The sequence below is a fragment of the Erythrolamprus reginae genome, chromosome 3, assembly GCF_031021105.1.
Source record: "Erythrolamprus reginae isolate rEryReg1 chromosome 3, rEryReg1.hap1, whole genome shotgun sequence".
NCBI classification, from domain to species: Eukaryota; Metazoa; Chordata; class Lepidosauria; order Squamata; family Dipsadidae; genus Erythrolamprus; species Erythrolamprus reginae.
Window position 1 is genome coordinate 78,844,464 of NC_091952.1, and position 25,988 is coordinate 78,870,451.

The window sequence follows — 25,988 nt, forward strand, 5'->3', positions numbered from 1 at the left end:
TCAGATTTCTCCGAGTCTTTGGAGAGGGACGGCATACAAATCTAATAAATTATTATTATTTTTATTATTATTATTATTATTATATCATCATCATCATCATTATTATTATTGTTGTTGTTGTTGTTGTTATTGTTGTTGTTGTTGTTGTTGTTGTTATTATTATTATTATTATTATTATTATTAATTATTTACATCATGTAGTCCTAGGTATTTGGGAAGTGCCCGACTGGTGATTAAATGGGGGGGATTTATTATTATTATTATTATTATTATTATTATTATTATTATTATTATTATTGTTATTATGGCACTGTGCATGCATGCACGCCTATAAGATGCGGCCACATGGCACGAGAGGAAACAAATGGGCAATGAGTTAAGTGAGAACCCACCCCTGGCAGCATTATATGTTAAGGTGGCCCTTCCAGTGGATTATCTTGTGTCATTTCTTCAGTGCACATAAAGAAATCTGAGATCATAGGATTAGTGGGGAATGTTCCTTAGCACCAAGGCCAACCTCACCAGCAGAGAATTATGAGAGTTGGGGACCAATGCTAAGGATTAACACTTGTGGTATGTGTCCTCCCTAAACACATCTGTGCCATTCCTCCTGCTATCCTTTCTTTGCTGTTACTTTACAGTTGCCATGAAAGACCAGCTGGGCAGGATCTAACCATCTCTTCCAAGCATAATCAAAGACTGAGCTGGCATAGCTTCCAGCAGCATTGACAAGGCTTTGTGAACTCAGAGCTCAGTTGCCCTGTAGACACGCCTCTGTTAGGACCATGGAAACAGAAGCTCCAGCGTCTAGTGTTGCCATGGCAGTGAAATTCCAGAGCCATTTTCTTCTACAGCTGCCAATCAGGAGAGTGATCTGTCTTTTCTTTTTCTTCTGGGCATCAGAAGATGAGGGATGGAAAACAAGGGCTTCACAGGTGCCCCTTTTGGGACTCAGCAATCCAGGTATGGACAACTTCAGCAGGATTCGGGACAGGTGCATTTGTGTACCTATCTTTCTCTCTGTCTTTATACGCACAGACAGAATTTGTTCTTCCACAGTGCAAAGTAGCCAACTACCGTGTTTCCCCGAAAATAAGACACTGTCTTATATTAATTTTTGCTCCAAAAGTTGTGCTACGTCTTATTTTCGGGGGGGTGCCTTATATTTCTCAAATAAGACAAATTCACAGGCAGAAAAGCTGACACCCCCAAAGAAAGTGTACTGTACGGTACACTGATTACGGTATGGTACCTGTCAGTGTGGCACCCACACACACAAACGATGGCACTTATATGGTACAACAGTATACTCCCACTATTGCAGCTTCTGGCCACCAGAGGAACTACAGTCTACGCACTCTAGCGGAGACTGTAATGGCGGTGAGACAGCAGCAGACTGTCTGCTGTACTGGACGGTACAAAGCGATGGAAGGGGCCATCAGGGGACGCCACATTATTAGGTACCGCTATGAACAGCTTTGAATGGTACCGTATGTTTTTCCACCGTACCGTATGCAAACTTGACTACGCCTTATTTTCGGGGGGTGCCTTATATTAGCAAATTCTGCAAAACCTCTGACATGCCATACTTTCGGGGTACGTCTTATTTTTGGGGAAAGAGGGTATCACACAAGGCAGGAAATTCTTTATTCTATAGAGATAGTCCTCAATTTGCAACCATTCATTTAATGACTGTTCAAAGTTAAACAGCACTAAAAAAAATATTGACTTTTGACGACTTTACACAATTGGATTGTTCCGGCATCCCCCATTGTTACGTTCTGGTACTGAAGGAGCTCAGAGACACTGCTCTTTATTGTAGAAGTCATAGATCCAGCAAAGGAACCAGCTGGGAAGCTCTCTCTTTAAATAGAGGGCTGCCGGCCTTGTTCAACCAATCAGCAGCCTTGATTTTCCCGCTTCGCAGGTGGATGTTGGAGTAAACAGCTATACGTAACACCCATGGTCACATGATCAAAATTTGGATGTTTGGTAACTGGCTCTTATTTATGATGGTTGCAGTATCTTGGGGTCCTGTAATCTCCTTTTGTGACCTACTGATGACCAAAGCCAATGGGGAAGCCATATTCAGCTAACAATTGTGTTAATTGGTACACTAACAACAAAAGATTTAAGTGCCAAAGCCCACTGCAACAATATAGCCAAGAAGGCTTCAAGAGTTGTAAACCTAATCCTACTTAGCTTCTGCTCTGGCAATCTCACACTACTTACCAGAGCTTACAAAACTTTTGCCAGACCATCCTCGAATACAGCTCATCTGTTTGGAACCTATATCACATCTCAGACATTAACACCCTTGAAAATGTCCAAAGATACTTCACCAGAAGAGCCCTTCACTCCTCCACTCCAAATAGAATACCCTATGAGACTAGACTTTCAATCCTGGGCCTAGAAAGTTTAGAACTAAGACGCCTTAAACAAGATCTAAGTATTACCCACAAAATCATATGCTGCAATGTCCTGCCTGTCGACAACTACTTCAGCTTCAACCACAACAACACAAGAGCACACAACAGATTTAAACTTAATATTAACCGCTCCAAATTTGACTGTAAAAAATATGACTTCAGTAACCGAGTTGTCGAAGCGTGGAACTCATTACCGGACTCCATAGTGTCATCCCCAAACCCCCAACACTTTACCCTTAGATTATCTATGGTTGACCTATCCAGATTCCTAAGAGGTCAGTAAGGGGCGAGTACAAGTGCACTAGTGTGTCTTCCGTCCCCTGTCCTATTGCTCTCCTATATCTCCTATTCCTTTCTTCTATTCCTATATCTCTTCTTCTATTCTTTCATTGATATGTTCTATTACTATACCTTCTTTTCTATTATTTCTTAGATATATTTTACTATGAGTATCTCCTCTATAACCTTCATCATGTATTTTACTATGTGTATATAGATATATACCCACTAAAACCCTCATTGTGTATTGGACAAAAATAATTAATTAATTAATTAATTAATTTTAAGCGAATCACTACAGTTGTTATTAATTAATTAATTAATTAATTAATTAATTACAACTGTAGTGATTCACTTAACAAATGTGGCAATAAAAGAGCTTAAGCTCTTCCCTACTACTACTACTAACTTGAACCATACCTACAGGCAGCGGTGGGCTACTAGCTGGAATGCTAAATTGGGCTCGCCACCGCGGCTCGTGAGTGCTTGCGCGACCAGCGCAATTTTGCTTCTGCACCTGTGGAGGTAGCAAAATTGTTCATAGAGCCACAGGTGCGCCTGTGTTTCGTTGATGTTTTTTTTTGCTTCTGCGCAAGCTGAAACATGAGTGCACCTGCAGCTCTATGTGCGATTTTGCTAACTCCACAGGTGCAGAAGCAAAATTGCGCTGTTCACACAGGCACTCACGAGCCGTGACAGCGAGCCCAATTTATTGTTCTGGGTAATAGCCCACCGCTGCCTACAGAAGAGAGCCATTCCTAGTTCCTGGAGGTAGCTCATAAGGATATATATAAGGATATTATGATCAATGGCAAAGAAAAGTTTCAGAGATCAGGTTGCATTCCCCTGTCCATGTCCTACCAGAAATCATCAATAAATAGGCTTCTTGCCAGCTTGATACCGAACCTGGACAAAAACAGGCTCAAATAATCTATCTAGTGCTATTTTAAGTAGCAATCCTACTGCTTTCCCAAAACTTTCTCCAAAAGGGAAGGATAGAAATGGATTAGAATAGATGGAATGGAATAGAATAGAATAGAACCTTTCTGACTATCCACTGTTGACTTCTCCTGATTCCTAAGAGGTCAGCAAGGGGCATGCATAAGTGCACCAGCGTGCCTTCTGTCCCCTGTCCTAATAAAACATAGAAACATAGAAGTCTGACGGCAGAAAAAGACCTCATGGTCCATCTAGTCTGCCCTTATACTATTTTCTGTATTTTATCTTAGGATGGATATATGTTTATCCCAGGCATGTTTAAATTCAGTTACTGTGGATTTACCAACCCCGTCTGCTGGAAGTTTGTTCCAAGGATCTACTACTCTTTCAGTAAAATAATATTTTCTCATGTTGCTTTTGATCTTTCCCCCAACTAACTTCAGATTGTGTCCCCTTGTTCTTGTGTTCACTTTCCTATTAAAAACACTTCCCTCCTAATGTTTCTCTTTTACTAGTATCATATATATAAATATTGTTATATCTTTGTATACCACCAATACGTACGTGACAAAACAAATAAATAAAAATAAAATAAATAAAATAAGAATAGAATAGGATAGAATAGAATAGAATAGAATTCTATTCTATTCTATTCATCCTATAAGATGCCTCTCCATCCCAACACACACACATACTTAAAAGTGATCTTGAGTGGTAACAGGGGCAGGAAACTAACAGGAACCAGTGGTCTAGTCAGGCCAAATTATCACATTCATTGACCATATCTCAAAGGTAGCAGAGCTAGCATGCTGACCTAGTAAGAATTGATAAGTAATACCAAGGTCACCTGGTTGCTTTATCAGAAACATTTCAACATCATGCAGTAATTTACACTGTGTTTGCCTTTCTTTCTTTCTTTGTAAGGCACTAGGCCAAAGGTATATAAGCTGTGGTCTAGTTTTGCTCAAGGCTGTTCAGTTAGTTGCTAACTATATAGCTATAGTTGTTTGCAAGCATAATAAGTGCATTATACGTCTTCAAAGTGATTTGTTTCCTTTAAGAGAATTAGATTTTGGCCACAACTCATGGAACGCAGTTTGAAAAACACTGTTGTAATGATCCAAATAATTTTAATCATTTTTTTAACACTTTGGAGCTAGAATAGGGTCAGTAGTGGGTTCTAAAACCTGTTGCTACCAGTCCACACATTAACCCGTGTGAAGCTTCTGCACATGTGCAGAAGCATCCAGGGTGAGTGGGTGGAGCCTCCTATTGTTGCCACTATCAGTTCATAGAACCCAGCTGAACAGAGAGCAACACACCGCTGAATAGGTTCTGTGTATGTATACTGGTATGTGTGATTCGAAAAGATGACCTTGAGCAGGACTCCGCTGAGGGGTTCCAACTATTATTATGACTACAGCAGCAACTGCTGCTGCTGCTACATTACTTCCGGGTTTGCAAACTCAGGACAAGACCCATCTCGGCGGAGGGATTTCAATTTTTCTCTTCCGCCCTCCCCGATGCGATCGACCCAAGGGGAGGGGACACCGCGCGCTGCTCGTGGAGGGAAAGAAGCGAAGCAGGGGAGGGGAGGTTGGAGTACATTTCCTGGCGGAGCAATATTTGTTTACGGGATGAGCAGTTTAATGTAAGCAAAGTAGGACCCCCGGGTAAATAGCCCTGGGAGTGAAATTAAAATTGCAACCGGCGCAAAAAAAATTTAATAGGTGCAAAACAAAATTAAGGGGAGAGGAAAAATAATAATAATAATTGCGCTTGCTGTACCTGCTTGCAGTCGGTGGGAAATTGGAAAGTGGGGAGATTTGCATCTTGGCCACTCCCTAAAGCTCCCCGTTTCTCCGGCGGCCACATGTCACCAAAAATGGCTATGCGTGTCAGTGCTGACACGCGTGTCATAGGTTCGCCATCACTGCCCTAGATACACAGAAGATAGGAAAAACCCTTTTAGATTTAAATAAGGCAGAAGAATAAGATGCTTTATTAGCAAGATAGGTTTGCCTAACATTGCAATAACTGGCAATGGCCTACAATTTTCGTTTTGGGGATATTATTCTTTTGAATGTATATTCTGAATATGTTTTTTTCTTGGTTAGATTTGATGTATCAGCCATTTATCCAGACAGCAAAAAGCCCAGTACTTATCTCCAGGCACCATACTCTAAGAGTGTCTGTTCAGAATTGGTGAGTATATTTCTTAGTGTGTCTTACATCTACAAACTAAACCTATTTTCCCCAGTTTCCTATCTATGTGATTGAAAAAGAAGATACAGTTTTCACAATAGAAAATACATTTTTGAAACCAAAATAAATATTTTGAACTTCCCTCCTGTATAATTCTCTGGGACTTTCTGATTCACAGAAATGTTGTACTAAAAGATGCGAGAAAGCTATAAAAATAATCATCACTGCTCTCCAGTGTCATTCATTCTGATGTTCTTTTTTGTCTCAAGGAACATGGTTGTATGTAAAGATCTCGTCCCTATCCCAGAAATTCTTCTCTACAATATAATGCTTTACTGCTTCTTCCATACATGTTTTTTTTTAATTTTTAATTTCCAAAAATGTAGGCCCATGATCACTAGCTAGCTATTGCTTGGAATATAAAAGATGCAGCCATGACTTGACAGGTGTTTTACAGAAATCACAGAGAAAGACAGAGAGCAGAATGGCTATATCAGCTTAACAACTGAAGAGCAATGTCTGGTTAAGTTTTAATGCTTAATGTCAGCCATTTAAAGTTGTCAGACTAGAAACCAAAGCACCATATTTTTTGGAGTATAAGATGCACCTTCCTCTCTTAAAAAATTTGAGTGCATCTTATACTCCGAATCACTTATACTCTAAGTCAGTGTTTCCCAACCTTGGCAACTTGAAGATATTTGGACTTCAACTCCCAGAATGCCTCAGCCAGCATTCGCTGGCTGGGGAATTCTGGGAGTTGAAGTCCAAATGTCTTCAAGTTGCCAAGGTTGGGAAACACTGCTCAAAGTGATCTTCTCTTTGCCTGCTTTTTTCATTACTGCTCCCTCCGACAATCAGCTGAGCCTTTTTTCAGTTCCAAGGAAGTGCTAACAGTGAAGCAATCTTCCCTGCTTTGCAAGTAAGGGAACTTCCGCCTTTCCCCCCCACTCTAATAAAGTGCTAACGAGTGAAGCGATCTTCTGTGCTTTGCTAGCGGAGTGATCTTCCTTTTGCCCATAGTCATATGTAGCTATGTATTTCCATTTCAACATCACTAGTGTATATTACACAATCGTATCATTTGTGCAATGACTTCACAATGCATATGTTGTTATTTTAACATTGCCATGGTTTTTCGTAGGTATTACTTCTCAACCTTTTGGCTAAAATCAAGGGTAATTTATTACTTTACTTATTGGTATTTATTGTCCATGGTAATTTATTTATTTGAATAGATGCTATGAATGTATTTGTTTATTTATTTAATTGATTGATTGATTGATTGATTGATTTTTATGCCACCCTATTCCTCACACTGAGGGCAGCTAACAACAAAAATAAATATATAACATGTAGAAATCTAAATATAAAAACATACTAAAACCCCAATTTCTTTTTTTTAAAAAAGTTGTTCACATTCAGCCAATCAAACATATAAATCCATTCATCGGCCGGGGCTAGATGTTAATCTTAGTAGCCCCAAGCCTGTCAGCAAAGATTGGTCTTTAGGCTCTTGTGGAAGGCAGGGAGGATGGGGCAATGTGAATCTCTGGAGGAAGTTAATTCCAAAGGGCCGGGGCCACCACAGAGAAGACTCTTCCCCTAGATCCTGCCAGGCGACATTGTCTAGCTGATGGAACCTGGAGAAAATCTGTGGGACCTGATCAACAGCTGGGATGCGTGAGACAGAAAACCGTCGCGTAAGTAATCTGGTCCAATGCCATGTAAGGCTTTATAGGTCATAACCAACACCTTGAATTGCATTTGGAAACCAATCAGCAACCAATGCAGCTCGCGGAACATCACACTAAGCCAAAAATAAACAATCCACCTCATGACTTAGCACTTTGTATTAACCAGGCAATAGTGAATACTAGATCAAAGATGATATGAGATCTATTATACTTGTTGCGCACTCTGATTTCTATTACCTTTGTACACTAGCCGTTCTTAATGGGAACAGTAGTCAATCTGATTGGAACATAGTTGTGGAAAGTTGAATTATAGCACTTTGTACCTTATTTTTCAAGCTGTACTTATGAATGAGGAAACAATATTAACTTCATACTTTATTTAGAGCCGAAATTTAGGACCGGGCACCTACGTGACCGATGATGGAAGTTTCAGCCCTACTGCCTTACAGAAGGGAGCATCAAGCTCTAGCTGGGCCAAAGCTCAAGAAGCGGCAAGGCTCACTCAAATGCCACATTTCCAATTTAAAGAAATATGCCAGCAGGAGAAAGCTCGGGTGAGTGGACCTGTTTAGGTCCATGCATTTGTTGAATCAATGAGATCTCAAAATGAGCAAGGTAACAAAAATGTTTGCTGTAGCCCCACTTTGTAAATTCCTCATATATGGCTCATTTTCAGGCTCCAGCTTCCTGATTTTTATTTTTTTATGTTTTTATTTTTTTATTTTTTTATTTTTTATTTTTTATTTTTTATTTTTTATTTTTTATTTTTTGTTTTTTTGTTTTTTTGTTTTTTTGTTTTTTTTGTTTTTTTTGTTTTTTTTGGTTTTTTGGGTTTTTGGGTTTTTGGGTTTTTGGGTTTTTGGGTTTTTGGGTTTTTGGGTTTTTGGGTTTTTGGGTTTTTTGTTTTTTTTTGTTTTTTTGTTTTTTTTGTTTTTTTGTTTGTTTTTTTAAAATTTGTTTATTTGTTTATTTTTTATTTGTTTATTTTTTATTTGTTTATTTGTTTGTCAAACAAGTATAGTATTATAATACATATTAACATAACATAACATAGCATAAGTAGAACGTAGTAATAGAAAGGATAATAAGACAGTAGAACAGGGACATTAGGCACATAAGTGCACTTATGCACGCCCCTTACAGACCTCTTAGAAAAGGGGAGAGGTCAATTGTAGGTAATGTAAGGCTGAAGATTTTGGGGTTGGGGGAAGCAACAACAGAGTCAGGTAATGAGTTCCAGGCGGTGACCACTCTATTGCTGAAATCGTATTTTCTGCAGTCAAGTTTGGAGCGATTTACATTCAGTTTGCATCTATTACGTGCTTTTGTGTTGTTGTTGTTGTTGTTGTTGTTAAAGGTGAAGTAGTCACTGACAGGGAGTACATTATGATGTATGATTTTTTGAACAACAGTTAAATCAGTTCGGAAACGACGTAGTTGTAAATTTTCTAGATTTAGTATTTGAAGTCTGGAGGAGTAGGGTAATTTACATGAGGAGGAGTGAAGGACTCTTCTTGTGAAGTATTTCTGCACTCCTTCGATTGTATTAATATCTGATATGTAGTGTGGATTCCACACAGGTGAGCTATATTCTAGAATAAGTCTGACAAATGTTTTGTATGCTCTGGTTAATAAATCAGTGTTTCTAGAGAAGAAGCTACTTAAGATTAGGTTTACAATACAAATTGAGAAGAAGAAGCTACATAAGATTAGGTTTACAAGACAAATATTTTGTGTTCAGATACTGAAGAGGCAGGAGACTGGCAGTGGTACTTCAGCTCCTTATGGATTATAGTGTGCAAACATCAGCCCCTGCTTGCTTTTGGAAGGGATTTAAATAGGGAGCACTTTTAGGAAGGAGCCAATCAAAATTTCCCTGCTCCACTTCCTTGTCGGACTGGAGTGAAAACTCAGGATCTAACAGATATTAATTGTACTGCAAATGTTGGATTGACCACTCAATGCAGAATTCTTGAAAATTCATTTCTTTATTATTGGGGAATAAAAATTATCAGCGATCCAATAGACGTAGTATAGTATAGGTTTTTATACATTTCTTTGCACATGAGTTAAAATATCTTTGGAACTTTAGAGCCTGATTTATCAGACAAGTGAACCATGAAGGAGACTATCCATCTTAATAGAATGTAATTACAAGGGTTTTTTTCTTTCTTGAGCTACATCAAGTCTTCCTCTTTAGGATTACCATGCTATCACCTGGTGATGATACATCCCTCACAGCAACACTAGAATTCAGAACAATGAATTCCACCCATCTGTCCGTCAATCCCATTTCTTTATAGTATTCTCTTATGTGGTCCACTCAACAGTGGCAAATGCTAACTTAAAGATTCTCAGAAGGTAACTTGTCACAATGCTATGCAATTATTCAAAAACATATAGGTGTTACGAATAATTTTATTACTTTCCTCCAACGTTTTTGGGACCTTTGGTCAAAATCTTCTAATTTATGTATAATTTTGCATTATATGAAATTAGCTATGACACTTTACCCTTGGATTATCCACGGTTGACCTATCCAGATTCCTAAAAGGTCAGTAAGGGGCGAGTACAAGTGCACTAGAGTGCCTTCCGTCCCCTGTCCTATTGCTCTCCTCTATCTCCTATACCTTTCTTCTATTCCCTTATCTCTTCTTCTATTCTTTCATTGATATGTTCTATTCCTATAACTTTTCTTCTATTCTTTCTTAGATATATTTTACTATGAGTATATCCTCTATAACCTTCATCGTGTATTTTACTATGTGTATACCCACTAAAACCCTCATTGTGTATTGGACAAAATCAATAAATAAAATAAAATAAAATATACATCCTTGGCTAGAGACAGTTTTTGATATTCCTTGACTTTAAGATAATGGGCATTCCAATTTCTCCATGCCGGATATAATCCCTACAACTCATAAATGCAATCTAAGGTTTCTTTGACCCACAGATCCCTGGCAAACACATTCCAGTTGATCATTGGGGCATTGAGGAACATGTTATTATAGAGGAGACGATACAAGATTCAACACTCACCCTGACCAAAATGTCCCACTGTTCTTAGGAATGAGAAAACAATAGTTAGGAGCCAGAATGCTAGGGTACAAGAATACATTCACATGTAATATGTATGTGTGTATCTCTCTCTCTCTTCCTCTCCCTTCCTCCAGCCTTTCTAACGGTTGATAGCATCCATTTTCTCAAGTATGCTCTTATGTTTATTTTTCTCCAAGAAAAGAAAACTGGGACCTGGGACTTACAATCACACGGATTTTCTGCAGCTCATGGAAAGAAAGCCACACAGTGTTAGAGGAATTTGTGATACTGGAGCAGTAAGATTTAAAGACCGCATCAGGGTATGATCTAGTGTTTATCTTATTATTATTATTATTATTATTATTATTATTATTATTATTAATTAGATCTGTATTATTATTATTATTATATTTTATTATTATTATTATTATTATTATTATTATTATTATTTATTAGATTTGTATGCCGCCCCTCTCCGCAGACTCAGGGTGGCTCACAGCAACAATAAAACAATCTAATAATTTAAAAATACTAAAAAACCCTTATTAAAAGCAAACATACACACAAACATACCATGCATAAACTGTATAGGCCTGGGGGAGATGTCTCAATTCCCCCATGCCTGACGGCAGAGGTGGGTTTTAAGGAGTTTACGAAAGGCAAGGAGGGTGGGGGCAGTTCTAATCTCCGGGGGAGGCCAACTCTGTGGGACCTAACCAGTCGCTGGGATTCGTGCGGCAGAAGGCGGTCCCTGAGATATTCTGGTCCGATGCCATGAAGGGCTTTATAGGTCATAACCAACTTTTTGAATTGTGACCTGAAACTGATCGGCAACCAATGCAGACTGCAGAGTGTTGGTGTGACATGGGCATACCTAGGGAAGCCCATGATTGCTCTCGCAGCTGCATTCTGCATGATCTGAAGTGTCCGAACACTTTTCAAAGGTAGCCCCATGTAGAGAGCATTACAGTAGTCGAACCTCAAGGTGATGAGGGCATGAGTGACTGTTAACAGTGAGTCCCGGTCCAGATAGGGCCGCAACTGGTGCACCAGGTGAACCTGGGCAAACGCCCCCCTCGCCACAGCTGAAAGATGGTTCTCTAATGTGAGCTGTGGATCGAGGAGGAGGCCCAAGTTGCGGACCCTCTCTGAGGGGGTCAGTAATTCCCTCCCAGGGTTATGGACGGACAGATGGAATTGTCCCTGGGAGGCAGAACCCTCTCCATAGACTTGGAGCAGCTCACAACAAAATAATAACAGTATAACAAAAAGATATTGACAAAATTGAACGGGTCCAAAGATGGGCTACAAGAATGGTGGAAGGTCTTAAGCATAAAACGTATCAGGAAAGACTTAATGAACTCAATCTGTATAGTCTGGAGGACAGAAGGAAAAGGGGGGACATGATCAAAACATTTAAATATATTAAAGGGTTAAATAAGGTCCAGGAGGGAAGTGTTTTTAATAGGAAAATGAACACAAGAACAAGGGGACACAATCTGAAGTTAGTTGGGGGAAAGATCAAAAGCAACATGAGAAAATATTATTTTACTGAAAGAGTAGTAGATCCTTGGAACAAACTTCCAGCAGACGTGGTAGATAAATCCACAGTAACTGAATTTAAACATGCCTGGGATAAACATATATCCATCCTAAGATAAAATACAGAAAATAGTATAAGGGCAGACTAGATGGACCATAAGGTCTTTTTCTGCCGTCAGACTTCTATGTTTCTATGTTTAACAAATCTAATATTAAAAACATCTAAAAACCCAACAGTAAAACCATACAACGCAATCATACCATGCGTAAAACTATATAAGCCTGGCGACAAAGGTGGGTCTTTAGCAACTTACGAAAGGCAAGGAGGGTGTGGGTGGTTCTAATCTCTGGGGGGAGTTGATTCCAGAGGGCTGGGGCCACCGCAGAGAAGGCTCTTCCCCTGGGGCTCGCCAGCCAACAATGTTTAGTCGATGGGACTCAGAGAAGGCCAACTCTGTGGGACCTAATCGGTCGCTGGGATTTGTGCTGCAGAAGGCGGTCCCAGAGATATTCTGGTCCGATGCCATGTAGGGCTTTATAGGTCATAAATTTAAAATTAAGGGAGACTAGGATAGCGCTATTTTGGCCTTGTTCTGGCCTCATCAGCTAGCCATACCCTTACTGGGATTTGATCCTGGAGCTTCTGCCTTGAATTAACCTCTAGGCCACCAGATCTGATCCCTTCAGCTTTGTACCAGGGAGGGGATATATGTTTTTTCTGTTGGATCACCCTGGTATATTGAAGGAACGTCACAGCTCCTTTTTGCCTCTAGGCCCAACCCAGGGCCATTTCAAGGCAGTTTATTTATTCATTGCCAACAAACTATGTTCTGTATGTATCACATGTTTTTGCTGAATTTTTAAAATATATCTTTCTCCCTCCCCATTCCCTATCTCTCCGTCTCCCTCCTTGTCCTTCCCTCTCCCTCTTCATCTTCCTCCCTTCCTCTCTCCCTTCCTCTCTCTCTCTTTCTGGTACTTTTAGGAATGTTACCCTGGCCCTGGCACCTATGGAAATCCTTATGTCAAACTACAAGAAAGGGAAAGAACCCCAGTCACTGCTATCGGAATAATGGATAGTAAAACTCCTAAAGGACTCGCCTTTCCCCATGCGGCAAGTATATCCTCTTGAATTTCCATCCCACTGTTGCATGTGACCAATGCTGAAGCATCAACTCAATAATTCTCTTGTTGAATGTGGATTACGAACCTTTCCTATTCTACACCTTTTTATGGTCCAACTGTACTCTGGCAACATTTTTTAAAATTATTTTTGGCTGCATCCCCCTGAAGCTCATCTCACTTGAGTCCATGAATGGGGAAAGCAGAAATCATTTGAAGTCAAAGCATCCAATGACATCTGCAAAATAAATCTACCCAAAAGTTCCTCCGTGCTACTGGAACAAAATCGAATGCACTTTTCTTAATGGGTTACAAATAGCTTCGCAACTGTCCAATGGCAGCGTTCACTTGACCCTTATACAGTGGTATCTCTACTTAAGAACTTAATTCGTTCCATGACCAAGTTCTTTCCCCCCCCCCCAATATATTTTATTAATTTTTAAAATAGACAAAACTGACAAACATACATTTAGCATAAAAATGGGGTTGTAACTACTCCGCTTATTCTAGAAGTAATGTTTCAATACAGAAAAAGAGTACATTTAAAAAAATACTTAAATTCAACTTATTACTTTAGATCAAAAGAAGAAATTTGTTTTACCTTATATAATAGATTTTCATACATAAATTAAATCTAACATAACTCTTAAATCATAACAATACTAATTCTGATATAAATCTTAAACCATATCACTGCTAATATGACCAGGTTCTTAAGTAGAAAAGTTTGTAAGAAGAAGCCATTTTTCCCATAGGAATCAATGCAAAAGCAAATAATGTGTGCGATTGGGGAAACCACAGGGAGGGTGGAGTCCCTGTTTCCTCCCAGGAGATTCCTGGAGAGGCCCCATGGAGGCTTCTCCCTGCCCTTTCCAGCCCTGTTTCCTCCCAGGAGATTCCTAGAGAGCCCCACAGAGGCTTCTCCCCACCTTTTCCGGCCCTGTTTCCTCCCAGGAGATTCCTAGAAAGGCCCCATGGAGGCTTCTCCCTGACCTTTCCGTCCCTGTTTCCTCCCAGGAGATTCCTAGAGAGGCCCCACGGAGGCTTCTCCCTGCCTTTTCAAGTTACAATTTCAGAGACTTGGGTTTGTAAGTGGAAAATGTTTCTTGAGAAGAGGCAAAAAAATCTTGAACCCCCAGTTCTTATCTAGAAAAGTTTGTAAGTAGAGCCGTTCTTAGGTAAAGGTACCACTGTATTTATTTTTTTATTTCCCATGGAGCAGCTGGAGCCATGGAATTAAGTGCTGGATCTTCAGATAGAGTACAACTATTTCTAGATAGCGATCAATGTTCACCTGACTAAAGGTGTCTGTTTTCATGTGTCTCTGTCTAATGCTTTTTCTCCTGATTGATTTTAGGGAAGCGGTTTAGGACCTGGTACTTACAATATCAAAAATAGTGTGGATGAGTTGTTGAAACGGGTGGTCAGTATTCGAGGTCCCTATGAAACCTTCACTGGCAACAGATCAAAGCCTATGATTTCTGGATATTTTGCTGGTGATGTATGTGTTCTCCCTTTTCTGCTTACAAAGAGTTTACCACAGTTTGATTAGTAATATGTAGACTTCCCCAACTGAATGGTCATCAGGTTTATTGGACTAATGCTTTGATCCATGATAGCCATTGGCCATGTTGCCTATGGATGATCAAAGTGGTAGGTAAAGTTTTACAAAGACACCAAATTGAGGAAGGCTACAATTTGACTGAGACAACTTCAACATAGGACTGAATCCTTTCTCCCAGTCACTTTTTAAAAAAATACTCTAGGACAGGAGTGTCCTTGAAGAAATGTGGACTTCAACTTCTCCAGCCAATAGGCTCTAGGATTTTAAGAATAATAGAATAAAGAAAAAAAGTGATCAATGCTGTAATACATGGCTCAGAAAAATAAAGGGAGCACTTAAACAACACAATATACAGGGTGCATTCTAAAAGTAATGCAATTGAATTTTCCGCGCTGCTCCTATTGGTCGGAGTGGGACCAAAGCACTTGGAGTAGGTGGGGGGGGACGCTAAGCTTTGCGGCGAAACCAGTCTCAGTGCTCTCCAAGCTGTGGAAGTGGCAGGACATCAGTTATTGCCGACCGTGTCACGAAAAAAATGGAATGGAAATTTCAAGTGAACTTTTGCAACGTATAGAAATTGAATTTGATTATTTGGGCAACGTCATCACTGGTGATGAAACCTAGGTTTTTGAATACGACCCAGAAACAAAATGCCAAATCTCTGAGTGGCACACCGACCAGTCCCCCCAAGCTCAAAAAGGCAAGAATGAGCAAATCAAAAGTGAAAACAATGCTCACTGTCTTTTTTGACCATAAAGGAGTGGTCCATAAGGAGTTTGTTCCTCAAGGACAGACAGTTAACGCTGCCTACTAAGTGGATGTGCTGTAAAGACTACAAAAAAGGATGAGAAAAGGACGAGAAAAGACATCTCCACTACCTGGCAACTCCATCATGACAACGCGCCTCGCCACAACACGCTACAAATCTGCGAGTTCCTGGCCAACACCAGGTGCCAACGCTGCCCCACCCCCCCTATAATCCTGATGTCGCCCCAGCAGAGTTCTTTTTGTTCCCTTGGATTCTAAGGCAGCCCATAGAAAAGATCCAATCAGCCGTGATGAAAACCTTGCGAGAGATCCCCGAAGACGCTTTCCAGGGTGCGTACCGGTCATGGCAGAGTCGCTGGAAAAAATATGTAGAGGCCCAAGGAAGAATTTTGAAGAATTTTAAGTGTTTGTGCAAACCTGTTCAATAAATTACTTACAAAATAATAATTGCATTACTTTTGGAATGCACCCTGTAAATCAGATTTCTGATTGACAGTCAATTTCACATGCTGTTGTGCACATTCAACTTTGCACAGAACAAAGTATTCAATGAGAATATTTCATTCATTAAGATCTAGGATGTGTTCTTTGACTGTTCCCTTTATTTTTTTGAGCAGTTCATTATAACAGAAACAAATAAGAAGAGTCAAGTTACATTTTGCAATCCTGCATTAGATTTGCATTTTATGATCCTACAGTCAGTTATTTAAGGAAGTTTAGATTCAGAAAATGGAATATTTCAATGAAAATATCACACTGAGTTTCCTTGACTTTGCTGAATTTAAGACCATTTTCAGCATGTTTAATAATGAGTTTATTACTGCTCTGGAGTGGTGCTAAAACTGTGCTTCAAAGGAAGCTGAACAACTGCTGATGTGTGGTGAAGCAGCAGAAAAAATAAGTGATTTGTGAAATCACCACCACGTTTGCATCAAGCTAGGCTGCTTTTGATCCCTGGTTTAGCATTCTTCCAGTAAATTTATATCCAAGAGAAGCACAGGCAGTTCCGTGACCAGGTTCTTCAGTAGAAAAGTTTGTAAGAAAAAGCAATTTTTCCCCCATAGGAATCAATGTAAAAGCAAATAATGTGTGTGATTGGGGAAGCCACAGGGAGGGTGGAGGCCCTGTTTCCTCCCAGGAGATTCCTAGAGAGGCCCCAGAGAGGTTTCTCACCACTTTTTCCAGCCTGTTTCCTCCCAGGAGATTCCTAGAGAGGTCCCATAGAGGCTTCTCCCCACCTTTTCTGGCCCTGTTTCTTCTCACGAGATTCCTAGAGAGGACCCACGGAGACTTCTCCCTGCCTTTTCCAGCCCTGTTTCCTCCCAGGAGATTCCTAGAGAGGCCCCATGGAGGCTTCTCCCTGCAGTTAGTTTCGGAGACTCTGGTTTCTAAGTGGAAAATGGTTCTTGAGAAGAGACAAAAAAAATCTTGAACACCCGTTTCTTATCTAGAAAAGGTAGTGGTAACACTGTATTATATTTTCCCATAGTAGACACATTTCTTTGAAATGAGTTCTTTGATTTGATGCAGTTTTGTGCTGGATTAATTGTTCACAGATTTCTGTATGTGTTCACACATATACAGCTAGTGCTCAACTTATAACCATTCCTAGCCGGTTTCCAACAAGGAAAGTCAATGGTGTAAGTGGGGCTCATCTAATGACTTAATGATTGCAGTGATTCGCTTAACAACCATGGCAAATAATGTCTTAAAATTGGATGTGACTCTCTTAACAGCCACCTTGTTTAGCAATGGAAATTATGGTCCCAATTGTGATTGTGAAGCTAGGGTGACCTGTATGGTACATGCTGCCTATTTTTGTTTCTAAATTAATATATTCTCTTTATTTTAATCACGGCAGAGAAAAACGTGTGAGCTGTCTGGTTGCGATGTCAAATCCTTCCTGGATGAACTAGAGTCAAGGGAGAAAAAGAAACATGGCGTTTTTAGTAAATATACACGGGATCCCGAGTACCCAACTGAACGGATCTTCTGGTCCAAAATTGGCATGCTTTCACGTGAACAAGTAGGTGACTTTCTTCTGCTTCCTCAGTGGTAATCTTGATTTTATTCTGCCTTTAGCAAAGCGAATGGAAAAAGAATGAAATACAATTTGTTTTGGGTTTTTTAAAAAAATGTATTTTTCTTTTTTCTTCTTTTCTAATTATCAACATAATTTCTGTAAGCAGAAAACATTAAAGGAAACCCAGAATTATAGAATAGAATAGAATAGAATTCTTTATTGGCCAAGTATTATTGGACACACAAGGAATTTGTCATTGGTGCATACGGTGTTATGTCCTTAGCGGAATGAAGGACTGCACTCTTGTGGTGAGTAACGGCTCTTTATTAACGAGGAGTAACGGTTTACAGAACTGAACAAAAGACAACATGGCCATGCCTGGCAGCTATATATATGCCGGGCTGCCAGGCTGAGCCAACCAATCACATTATAGTATTTTCCCGCCCAAGGAATATGGGGCGGGTACAAAGCCTAACTGTCCTCTGGACACAACAGTGTACATAAAAGAAAAGATACATTTATCAAGAATCATGAGGTACAACACTTATTGATTATCATAGGGTACAAAGAACCAATCCGGGAACAATCAATATTAATATAAATCATAAGGATACAGGCAACAAATTTCAGTCATGCAGTCACAGGTTGGAGATGGGTGATAGGAACAATGAGAAAAACTAATAGTAATAGTAATGCAGCTTTAGTGAATAGTTTGATGGAATTATTTGTTTAGCAGAGTGATGGCATTTATTTTATTTATTTATTTTATTTTATTTATTTGTCAAACATGTACAGGAAGGCAGTTTATATAAACATAAGTAAAAAGTAATGATAAAAGAGGACAATAGGACAGGGACGGTAGGTGAAATGGTACGTTTAAGCATGCCCCTTACGGACCTCTTAGAAACAGGGAGAGGTCAACTGTAGACAATCTAAGGTTAAAGATTTTGGGGTTCGGGAAAGAAACCACAGGCAGGTAAAAGGTGTTCGGGGAAAAACTGTTCTTGTTGTTTTGGTGTGCAAATGTGTTTGTTTATTAGGCAGATGCGCAAAGAAGAAGAATGTGGGGAACTGGCAAGCAAATCTTCTCTAGGATGTTTTTCTGAAATGGCTGTTTAATGACGATTATTATTATTATTATTATTATTATTATTATTATTATTATTATTATTATTATTATTATTATTATTATTATTATTATTATGTCAGTACAACACAGCAAATGAGATCACTATGCTGGATTTCGTATTTCATCACCAGTTGGGCGTTTCCCAAGCACCTAGGGCTGCATGATGTAGCGGCGAATTATGTTTGCCGATCCCAGTAAAGTGGCCTTTTGTAATTGACAGGTGGAGATTTTGTCAATTCTGATGGTTTTCAAATGTCCGCTGAGATCCTTTGGCACTGTGCCCAGCGTGCCAAGTACCACTGGGACCACTTTCACGGGCTTATGCCAGAGTCGTTGCAGCTCGATTTTTAGATCTTCGTATTTCACTAATTTCTCTAGCTGCTTCTCCTCAATTCTGCTGTCTCCTGGGATTGCGATGTCAATGATCGTTACTTTCTTTTTCTCCACGATCACAATGTCTGGTGTGCTATGCTTCAGAATTCGGTCAGTCTGAAGTCGGAAGTCCCACAGTAGTTTTGCTATTATTACTATTATTGTTATTGTTATTGTTAGATTGTATGCCGCCCTTCCTCCGAATGTGATGATGAACAGATAGTAATATCAGTCAATAATAGAAAATAATCGCCTGCTCTTTTTCCTAGTACCAAACAGGACCAGGCTCCTATGACATAAAGCCCATTACGAGAATAGAATATAAAAACCAACCACCCTTCTGGATTGGTGCGAAAAGATTTGACCGAAGAGCATACCGTCTCTGTTTCGGAATTACAGTAAGAGAGAAACGCGATTACAACTCCTTTTCTCATTGCAGCCCTGACACTGTGTCCAAGACACCCAGTATCTATGGAGCTTCTGAATCATCTAGATCAATGATGGCGAACATTTTTTCCCTCGGGTGCTGAAAGCGCATGTGCTTGTGCTATCGTGCATGCGTGAGTGCCCACACCCATAATTCAATGCCTAGAGATGACAAAAATGGCCTCCTCCGCCCCCCCCCCTCCTGGAGACACTCTGGAGGCCTAAAACAGCCCATTTCCCAACCTCTGGTGAGCCTAGTAGACCCGTTTTTCACCTCCCCAGGCTCCAGAGGCAAAAATGCTGTCCCCCATCCCCCTGGAGTCTCTCCAGAAGTTGAAAATGCCCTCGCAGAGCCTCCAGGTGAGCCGAAAACCAGCTGGCCGGCACACACGTGCACATTGGAGCTGAGTTAGGGTAACAGCTCATGAGCCTGCAGATATGGCTCTGTGTGCCACCTGTGGCATCCGTGCCATAGGTTTGCCATCACTGATACAGATGGACCTTGACTTACAAGAGTTAATTTAAGTGTTTAAAATTACAATGATACTGAAAAAAGGTGACATTAAATTTTTCACCTTTAACGAAACTTGCAGCATCTCCATGACCATATGATCAAAATTTAAATGCTTGGCAGCTGACTCATATTTATGTTGGTTGCAGTGTCCGAGGTCACATGATCCACTTTTGTGACCTTCAGACAAAGCAAAGTCAATAGGAGATGCCCATTGTTAGTGTGCTGATTCGCTCAACAATCGTGGGAAGAAAGGTTGTAAGATGGGGCAAAACTCACTGAACAAATGTCGTGCTTAGCAACATAAAATTTTGGGTTCTGTTGTGGTCATAAGCCAAGGATACCTGCAGTTGTCCCAAAGGTCCTTTTTCCAAAAATCAACCAGACCTTTCTTGTTTATTGTTGGGGTTCTGTTTGTTTGTTTTTTCTGACTTTATATGCCGCCCCTCTCCGCAGACTCGGAGTGGCTCACAACAATGGTAAAAACAGTACATAGTAACAAATCTAATATTTAGCAATCTAAATTACAGTTTTAGGTTAAAAAGTCCAAAAAAGAAACCCCAATATATAAAAAACAATCAATCATACACAAAAACTACATGGGCAAGGGGGAGATGTTTCAATTCCCCATGCCTGATGGCAGAGGTGGGTTTTAAGGAGTTTACGAAAGACAAGGAGGGTGGGGGCAATCCTAATCTCTGGGGGGAGCTGGTTCCAGAGGGTCGGAGCCACCACAGAGAAGGCTCTTCCCCTGGGTCCCACCAGGCACAAGGCTCTATCCACCCGCCTGGATACCACCATTTGTGTTCTTTTACCCTCTGAGCATACTCAAACCACAAACACAACGTGTGTCTGCCAACCTAGCAGTTTGAAAGCACGTTAAAAAATTCAAGTAGAAAAATAAGGACCAACTTTGGTAGGAAGATAACAGCGCTCCATGCGCCGTTAGCATTTAGTCATGCTGGCAACATGATCATGGAGATAACTTTGGCACTTTGGCTTTGAATTGGAGATGAACACCTCCCCCTAGAGTTGGGAATGACTAGCACATGTGTATGAGGGGAACCTTTACCTTTACTGTAATTATGTATTTGTGTATTTATTTGTGTATTTATTTTCGCATTTATTTATTTGTGTATTTATTTGTTTGTTTGTTTAATGCTTCCCCCTTCCATTTGTGTAACCAATTCATGGGAACTATTCAGTTTTAGTAATTTTATCTATAAATATACTGTCAAAGTAATAAAATGCAAACTTGGAATAATTGATACATATTTCCACACTATGGACATCTGTTGGAGAATTGTCATAATTTTCAACACAGGGCATTCCAGCTGAACATTCGGTACAAATTGCATTCTCAATGTGGGGTGACTGCAGACATAGCAAGAACTAACAACACATAGTTGTGAACCACTTCTGCAGTACCTCTGCAAAAGATGAAAGGCAATTTGTACTGAAGGATGCAAAATACTTCATCCTAAGCAAATATTTTATTCCGGTGGAGCTCAGCTGCTCAGGATTTTATAGAGTAAAGGAGAACCTTGTGAATATCATAGTGTGATTAGGATATATTTTTAATTGTTTTCCAACCTTGTCCTGTTTTTTTGACATCAATATAGAAGCAATTTGCCACGGCCATGCTTTGAAGTGGGCGACAAAGATGATTTAAGCATTCACTATATCCCCAATGCTCTATTCTACAGAATCCTGTTGGTGTTGGCCGCTATGATACAACGAAGCATGAGAAATATCCGAAGAAGTTGAGATACCGTTCCATTTATATGAATGAAACACAACGTTATCTCAGTAACTTGGAAAGGGACAAGTGTTTACAGTAAGTAAAATATAATAAGAATGACATCATTTTTTAAAAATTCCCCAACTTCCATCACTTTTGGAATTTGTATTTTATTATCTATTTGTTTTGTATGTAATTTATATTCACATTTACTTTCTAAAGTGAAATTTATCAATTTCTTTAGAATCTTTATCCTGATTCCCATTGGTACATAGGGTCTCACAAAATCTTGCAATGTAGATGCAATTGGATTCATGAAACAGATAACAACAGGGATTTAACAGGACAATGTTTAGAGTGAAGATGTTATTATATTTATAATTTATTATAATTATCCTCTCTATTTTGCTCTACTCAGTTTCTAAACTTCACAACATAATTTGGAATTTCAGTGTTCCAATTTTCAGCATCTTTAAATCTCTCCCCACGTTTAGGATCAATATAATTCTGTAAAGACAAGCACACAAAATCTTAATGTGATCTTTTATGATACAAAATCTTAATTATGATTATATTGATACTACCTTATGCAGATTTATTCATACACATTATTCTGCATATTAGGAAAACTAGCATGTGTACACATACACAAGCAGAAAATAGTCTTGTCACCATTGTACACATTTATATTTAAGTGTTGGCAGAGTTGTGTAGAAGACAGAGATAAAACGGTAGCAAACTGCATGCATCCTGCTGTGTACTCTATTTTTAAATGGATGAATCAGTATATTCCTAATGCATTGTGTCTGCAACATGATTTAATTCAGAATTTAAGAATACAGGAAAGAAGTTTGGCTGAGAATTGAGGAAACGGGATATCCAGAATTGTTGCCTGTAGATCTAGAACCTATGAAGCAGTGGTGAAATTCATTTTTTTAACTACCAGTTCTGTGCTCTGGTTTGATGGGTGTGGCAGGGGAAGGATATTGCAAAATCTCCAGCCAGAGGTGGTATTTGCTAGTTCTTCGAAGTACTCAAAATTCCCACTACCGGTTCTCCAAAACTTGTCAGGACCTGCTGGATTTCGCCCCTGCTATGAAGCTAATATGAAAATGGCTTCAGGATAGGAAACTCTTAGCATTCCTTTAGACCAGTGGTTCTCAACCACTCTAATGCCGCCACCCCTTAATCCAGTTCCTTATGTTGTGGTGACCCCCAACCATAAGTCTGGTGCCAATTCTCCCAACAGAGCTTGAAGCTGATTGACAGGAAGGTCAGAGGGACACTCCCACTGTAAATGCCTGATTGGTCGGATTGTAAAAATAGGTTCCAAGGTGTCAGACAGAATAGAAGCTTTAGTTCCTAGCACCAGGGATTTATCTTTCCCCTGCCCCCCCCCCATAGTCTTAAGCGACTTCTGTGAAACGGTTGCCTGACCCCCAAGGGGTCCCAACCCCCAGGTTGAGAACCACTGCTTTAGACCATCACTCATCTAATGATAAAATGATAAACTTGAATCTGTCTAAACACTTGACATCTACACTGACTTGGAAGATCATTTAAGATAGTGTTCCCTCGACTTTCGCGGGGGATGCGTTCCGAGACCGCCCGCAAAAGTCGAATTTCCGCGAAGTAGAGATGCGGAAGTAAATACACTATTTTTGGCTATGAACAGTATCACAAGCCTTCCCTTAACATTTTAAACCCCTAAACTGCAATTTCCCATTCCCTTAGCAACCATTTTGATTATTACTCACCATGTTTATTTATTAAAGTTTATTTAAAAAAATATTTATTAAAGGTGGATGAAAGTTTGGCGATGACATATGACATTATCAGGCGGGGAAAACTGTGGTATAGGGGGGAAAACCGTGAAGTATTTTTTAATTAATATTTTTGAAAAACTGTGGTATACACATTTCGCGAAGTTCGAATCCGCGAAAATCGAGGGAACACTGTATATCTAATCTAGAACTAAGGAAAAAAATTCTAATGGTGGGAACAATTTATCAATGGAGTGGTTTTTCTAGGTTGGACAAGACCTTCTTCTAACTCTATTATTATTATTATTATTATTATTATTATTATCATCATCATCATCATCATCATCATCAAACACAAAACTCAGTTAACTGAACATTTTAAAAATTGTCACAAATACTGGTGCTAATGGTTGATATGGAATGCTGCCAAGCATCTTCTTAAAATATATGATGTTCCGAGTAGCTGTTTTTTTCAGTTCCGTTGGTGTTATTGCAGGAAGCTGCAATTTCTTGATGTGTTTTCCTGGACATAGTACTAAGTGCCCCCCCCCCCCCCCCGATGACAATGGGTATCACTGTTACATGTTTCATCCATAGCCATGTAGTTTTAATAGCTAGATGCAATATTTCATAATTTTTTCCAGTTCTTTTTCTTTGACTCTGGCATCTTCTGGTACAGCAATATTAATAAACTGTACCCTTCGTCCCTTGATAATCGTGCTCCAAATGACTATCTATCTGTATTCAAAAGTCCCACAAAAATCTTCACGGCCTCATTTTCAGTAACTTTTTCCACTTTCATTTAAATTTTCAATCACCATCATCAGCAGGAACAATGCATTTCTATGTCATAAAAATGCAAAAATTATATATATAAACTAAACAGAGGTATGACTCAAGAGAATGGTTGTTACAATTATCTTGTTGCCTTGCATCCAATGTTTCTTCTTTTTGTGATTAGTCTAGACATCTTATACATTGAGCGAAGTCAAAGCTCTGTCCACTTACCTCTTATGAGGTGATTAGGAAATGTCATTAAGTTTGTTGGGATGTTTACCTTCAGCTCCAAGTTCTTCAGAGGAAGAGAAATCCACCGTTCTCCAGTTGTTCCTTAATTAGAGTTTCCAACAGTCTTTAATCAGTATGTCTAGGCATGAACATACAGTAATACATCGTCTTACGAACTTAATTGGTTCCAGGAGGTTCATAAGGCAAAAAGTTCGTAAGATGAAACAATGTTTCCTATAGGAAACAATGTAAAATAAATTAATGCGTGCAAGCAAAAAAAAATATCACAAAAACGGCGCTCCGTTGGGCGCCGCCGCCTGGCTGTCACTTTTTGAAACAGGCGGGCTGAACGCCGAATCCGGAAGTTTGGCAAAAGTTCGGGTTCGGCGTTCGGGAGGCCAAGAAGCCCCGCCGCCCAGCTGTCACCTTGCCAGAAGAGCTGCGGAGCTGTCAGCCGGTCGGGAGGCTCAAGCGGAGGTGAGGAATCCCAATAGGGAATTCCATGGGTGGAGCTTTGACATCACGGAGATGTCCTTCCTGGAGTCCACGAGGGGTTCGTATCACGAGGTACTACTGTATATGGATGAACATATGTTCTCAAACTTGGCTTTGATAAAGGATAGAATATGTAAACAATTTACTGATTTTTTTTTCCACAGGGAGAGGATCACTCCTGTTAATAAAGGCCGCCACAGCAAGCCAAAATCTGCCTAATTGTTGCATCTGGAAAAAAAATACTCTTAGATAATCATGTATGAGTTGTATGCCTACATAGCTTTAGTTTGGTCAGCCTAACTGTAGGACCTAAAAACTGAAAAGATACACTGAGGAATCTCTTATTCTTGACTAATGAGCTCTTGGAAATTTGGGCACTCACTTTCACCTTTTTTCTAAAAAAAAATCAAGGTATTTGTTAGAATTTTGTAACTGTAGGTTTCTCTTTTGAAATGCTGCCATCATTATGTCAATACTATATTAAAATTGCTAGAAATGCTTGCTATTCATTTAGGAACTACTTGTAAAATGTTGTCCTTTATTGAATTAAACGGGGAGGGGGCTATTGTTTCCGATTCTAATTCTTACAGGCTACAGATGTATAGGTTTGTTTGTTTTTTTAATGGATTTTCGTAGAAAAGTACAGCTCAAGGAAAGTTTATAATGTAATGAGGAAACAACCGTAGTTCAATGTTTAATTTTTAACAATAGGGTCTCATTAGAATCCCGTATATAGGAAAAGATCAAGTCATATATCTGTTCTGCCTGACCGGGCTCAGGCGATAATTAACGGTCCAGGAAAGAAGGTCAGACACACACGTGCATTGCTAATCAGCAAACTTGTATTAAACATAAACGAAAAGGCTAAAGAAAACTGTCCTTATTTTCAGGAGTAAAACACAGTTTGAGGCGAAAATTCAGCTAGATACAAAGTTC

General features: G+C 39.5%; 1 protein-coding gene across 1 annotated transcript; it reads left to right on the forward strand.

Annotated features, from left to right (window-relative positions):
* Nucleotides 1–861: 861 nt before the first annotated feature.
* Nucleotides 862–25,926, forward strand: CIMAP2 (ciliary microtubule associated protein 2). Its single transcript, XM_070748974.1, has 10 exons — nt 862–963; nt 5,765–5,852; nt 7,930–8,100; nt 10,786–10,908; nt 13,116–13,244; nt 14,610–14,753; nt 17,446–17,610; nt 19,378–19,506; nt 21,752–21,882; nt 25,217–25,926. The coding sequence occupies exons 1-10, from the start codon at nt 914–916 to the stop codon at nt 25,269–25,271; spliced, it is 1,185 nt and encodes a 394-aa protein (XP_070605075.1). The 5' UTR covers nt 862–913; the 3' UTR covers nt 25,272–25,926.
* Nucleotides 25,927–25,988: the final 62 nt, after the last annotated feature.

What these genes read in the sequence shown, in the direction of transcription:
- CIMAP2 (XM_070748974.1), top strand. Translation starts at nt 914, where the DNA reads ATGGAAAACAAGGGCTTCACAGGTGCCCCTTTTGGGACTCAGCAATCC. An exon ending in TTTGGGACTCAGCAATCCAG is followed by an intron (nt 964 to 5,764) that starts GTATGGACAACT and finishes TTTCTTGGTTAG; the next exon opens with ATTTGATGTATCAGCCATTT. An exon ending in CTGGATATTTTGCTGGTGAT is followed by an intron (nt 14,754 to 17,445) that starts GTATGTGTTCTC and finishes TAATCACGGCAG; the next exon opens with AGAAAAACGTGTGAGCTGTC.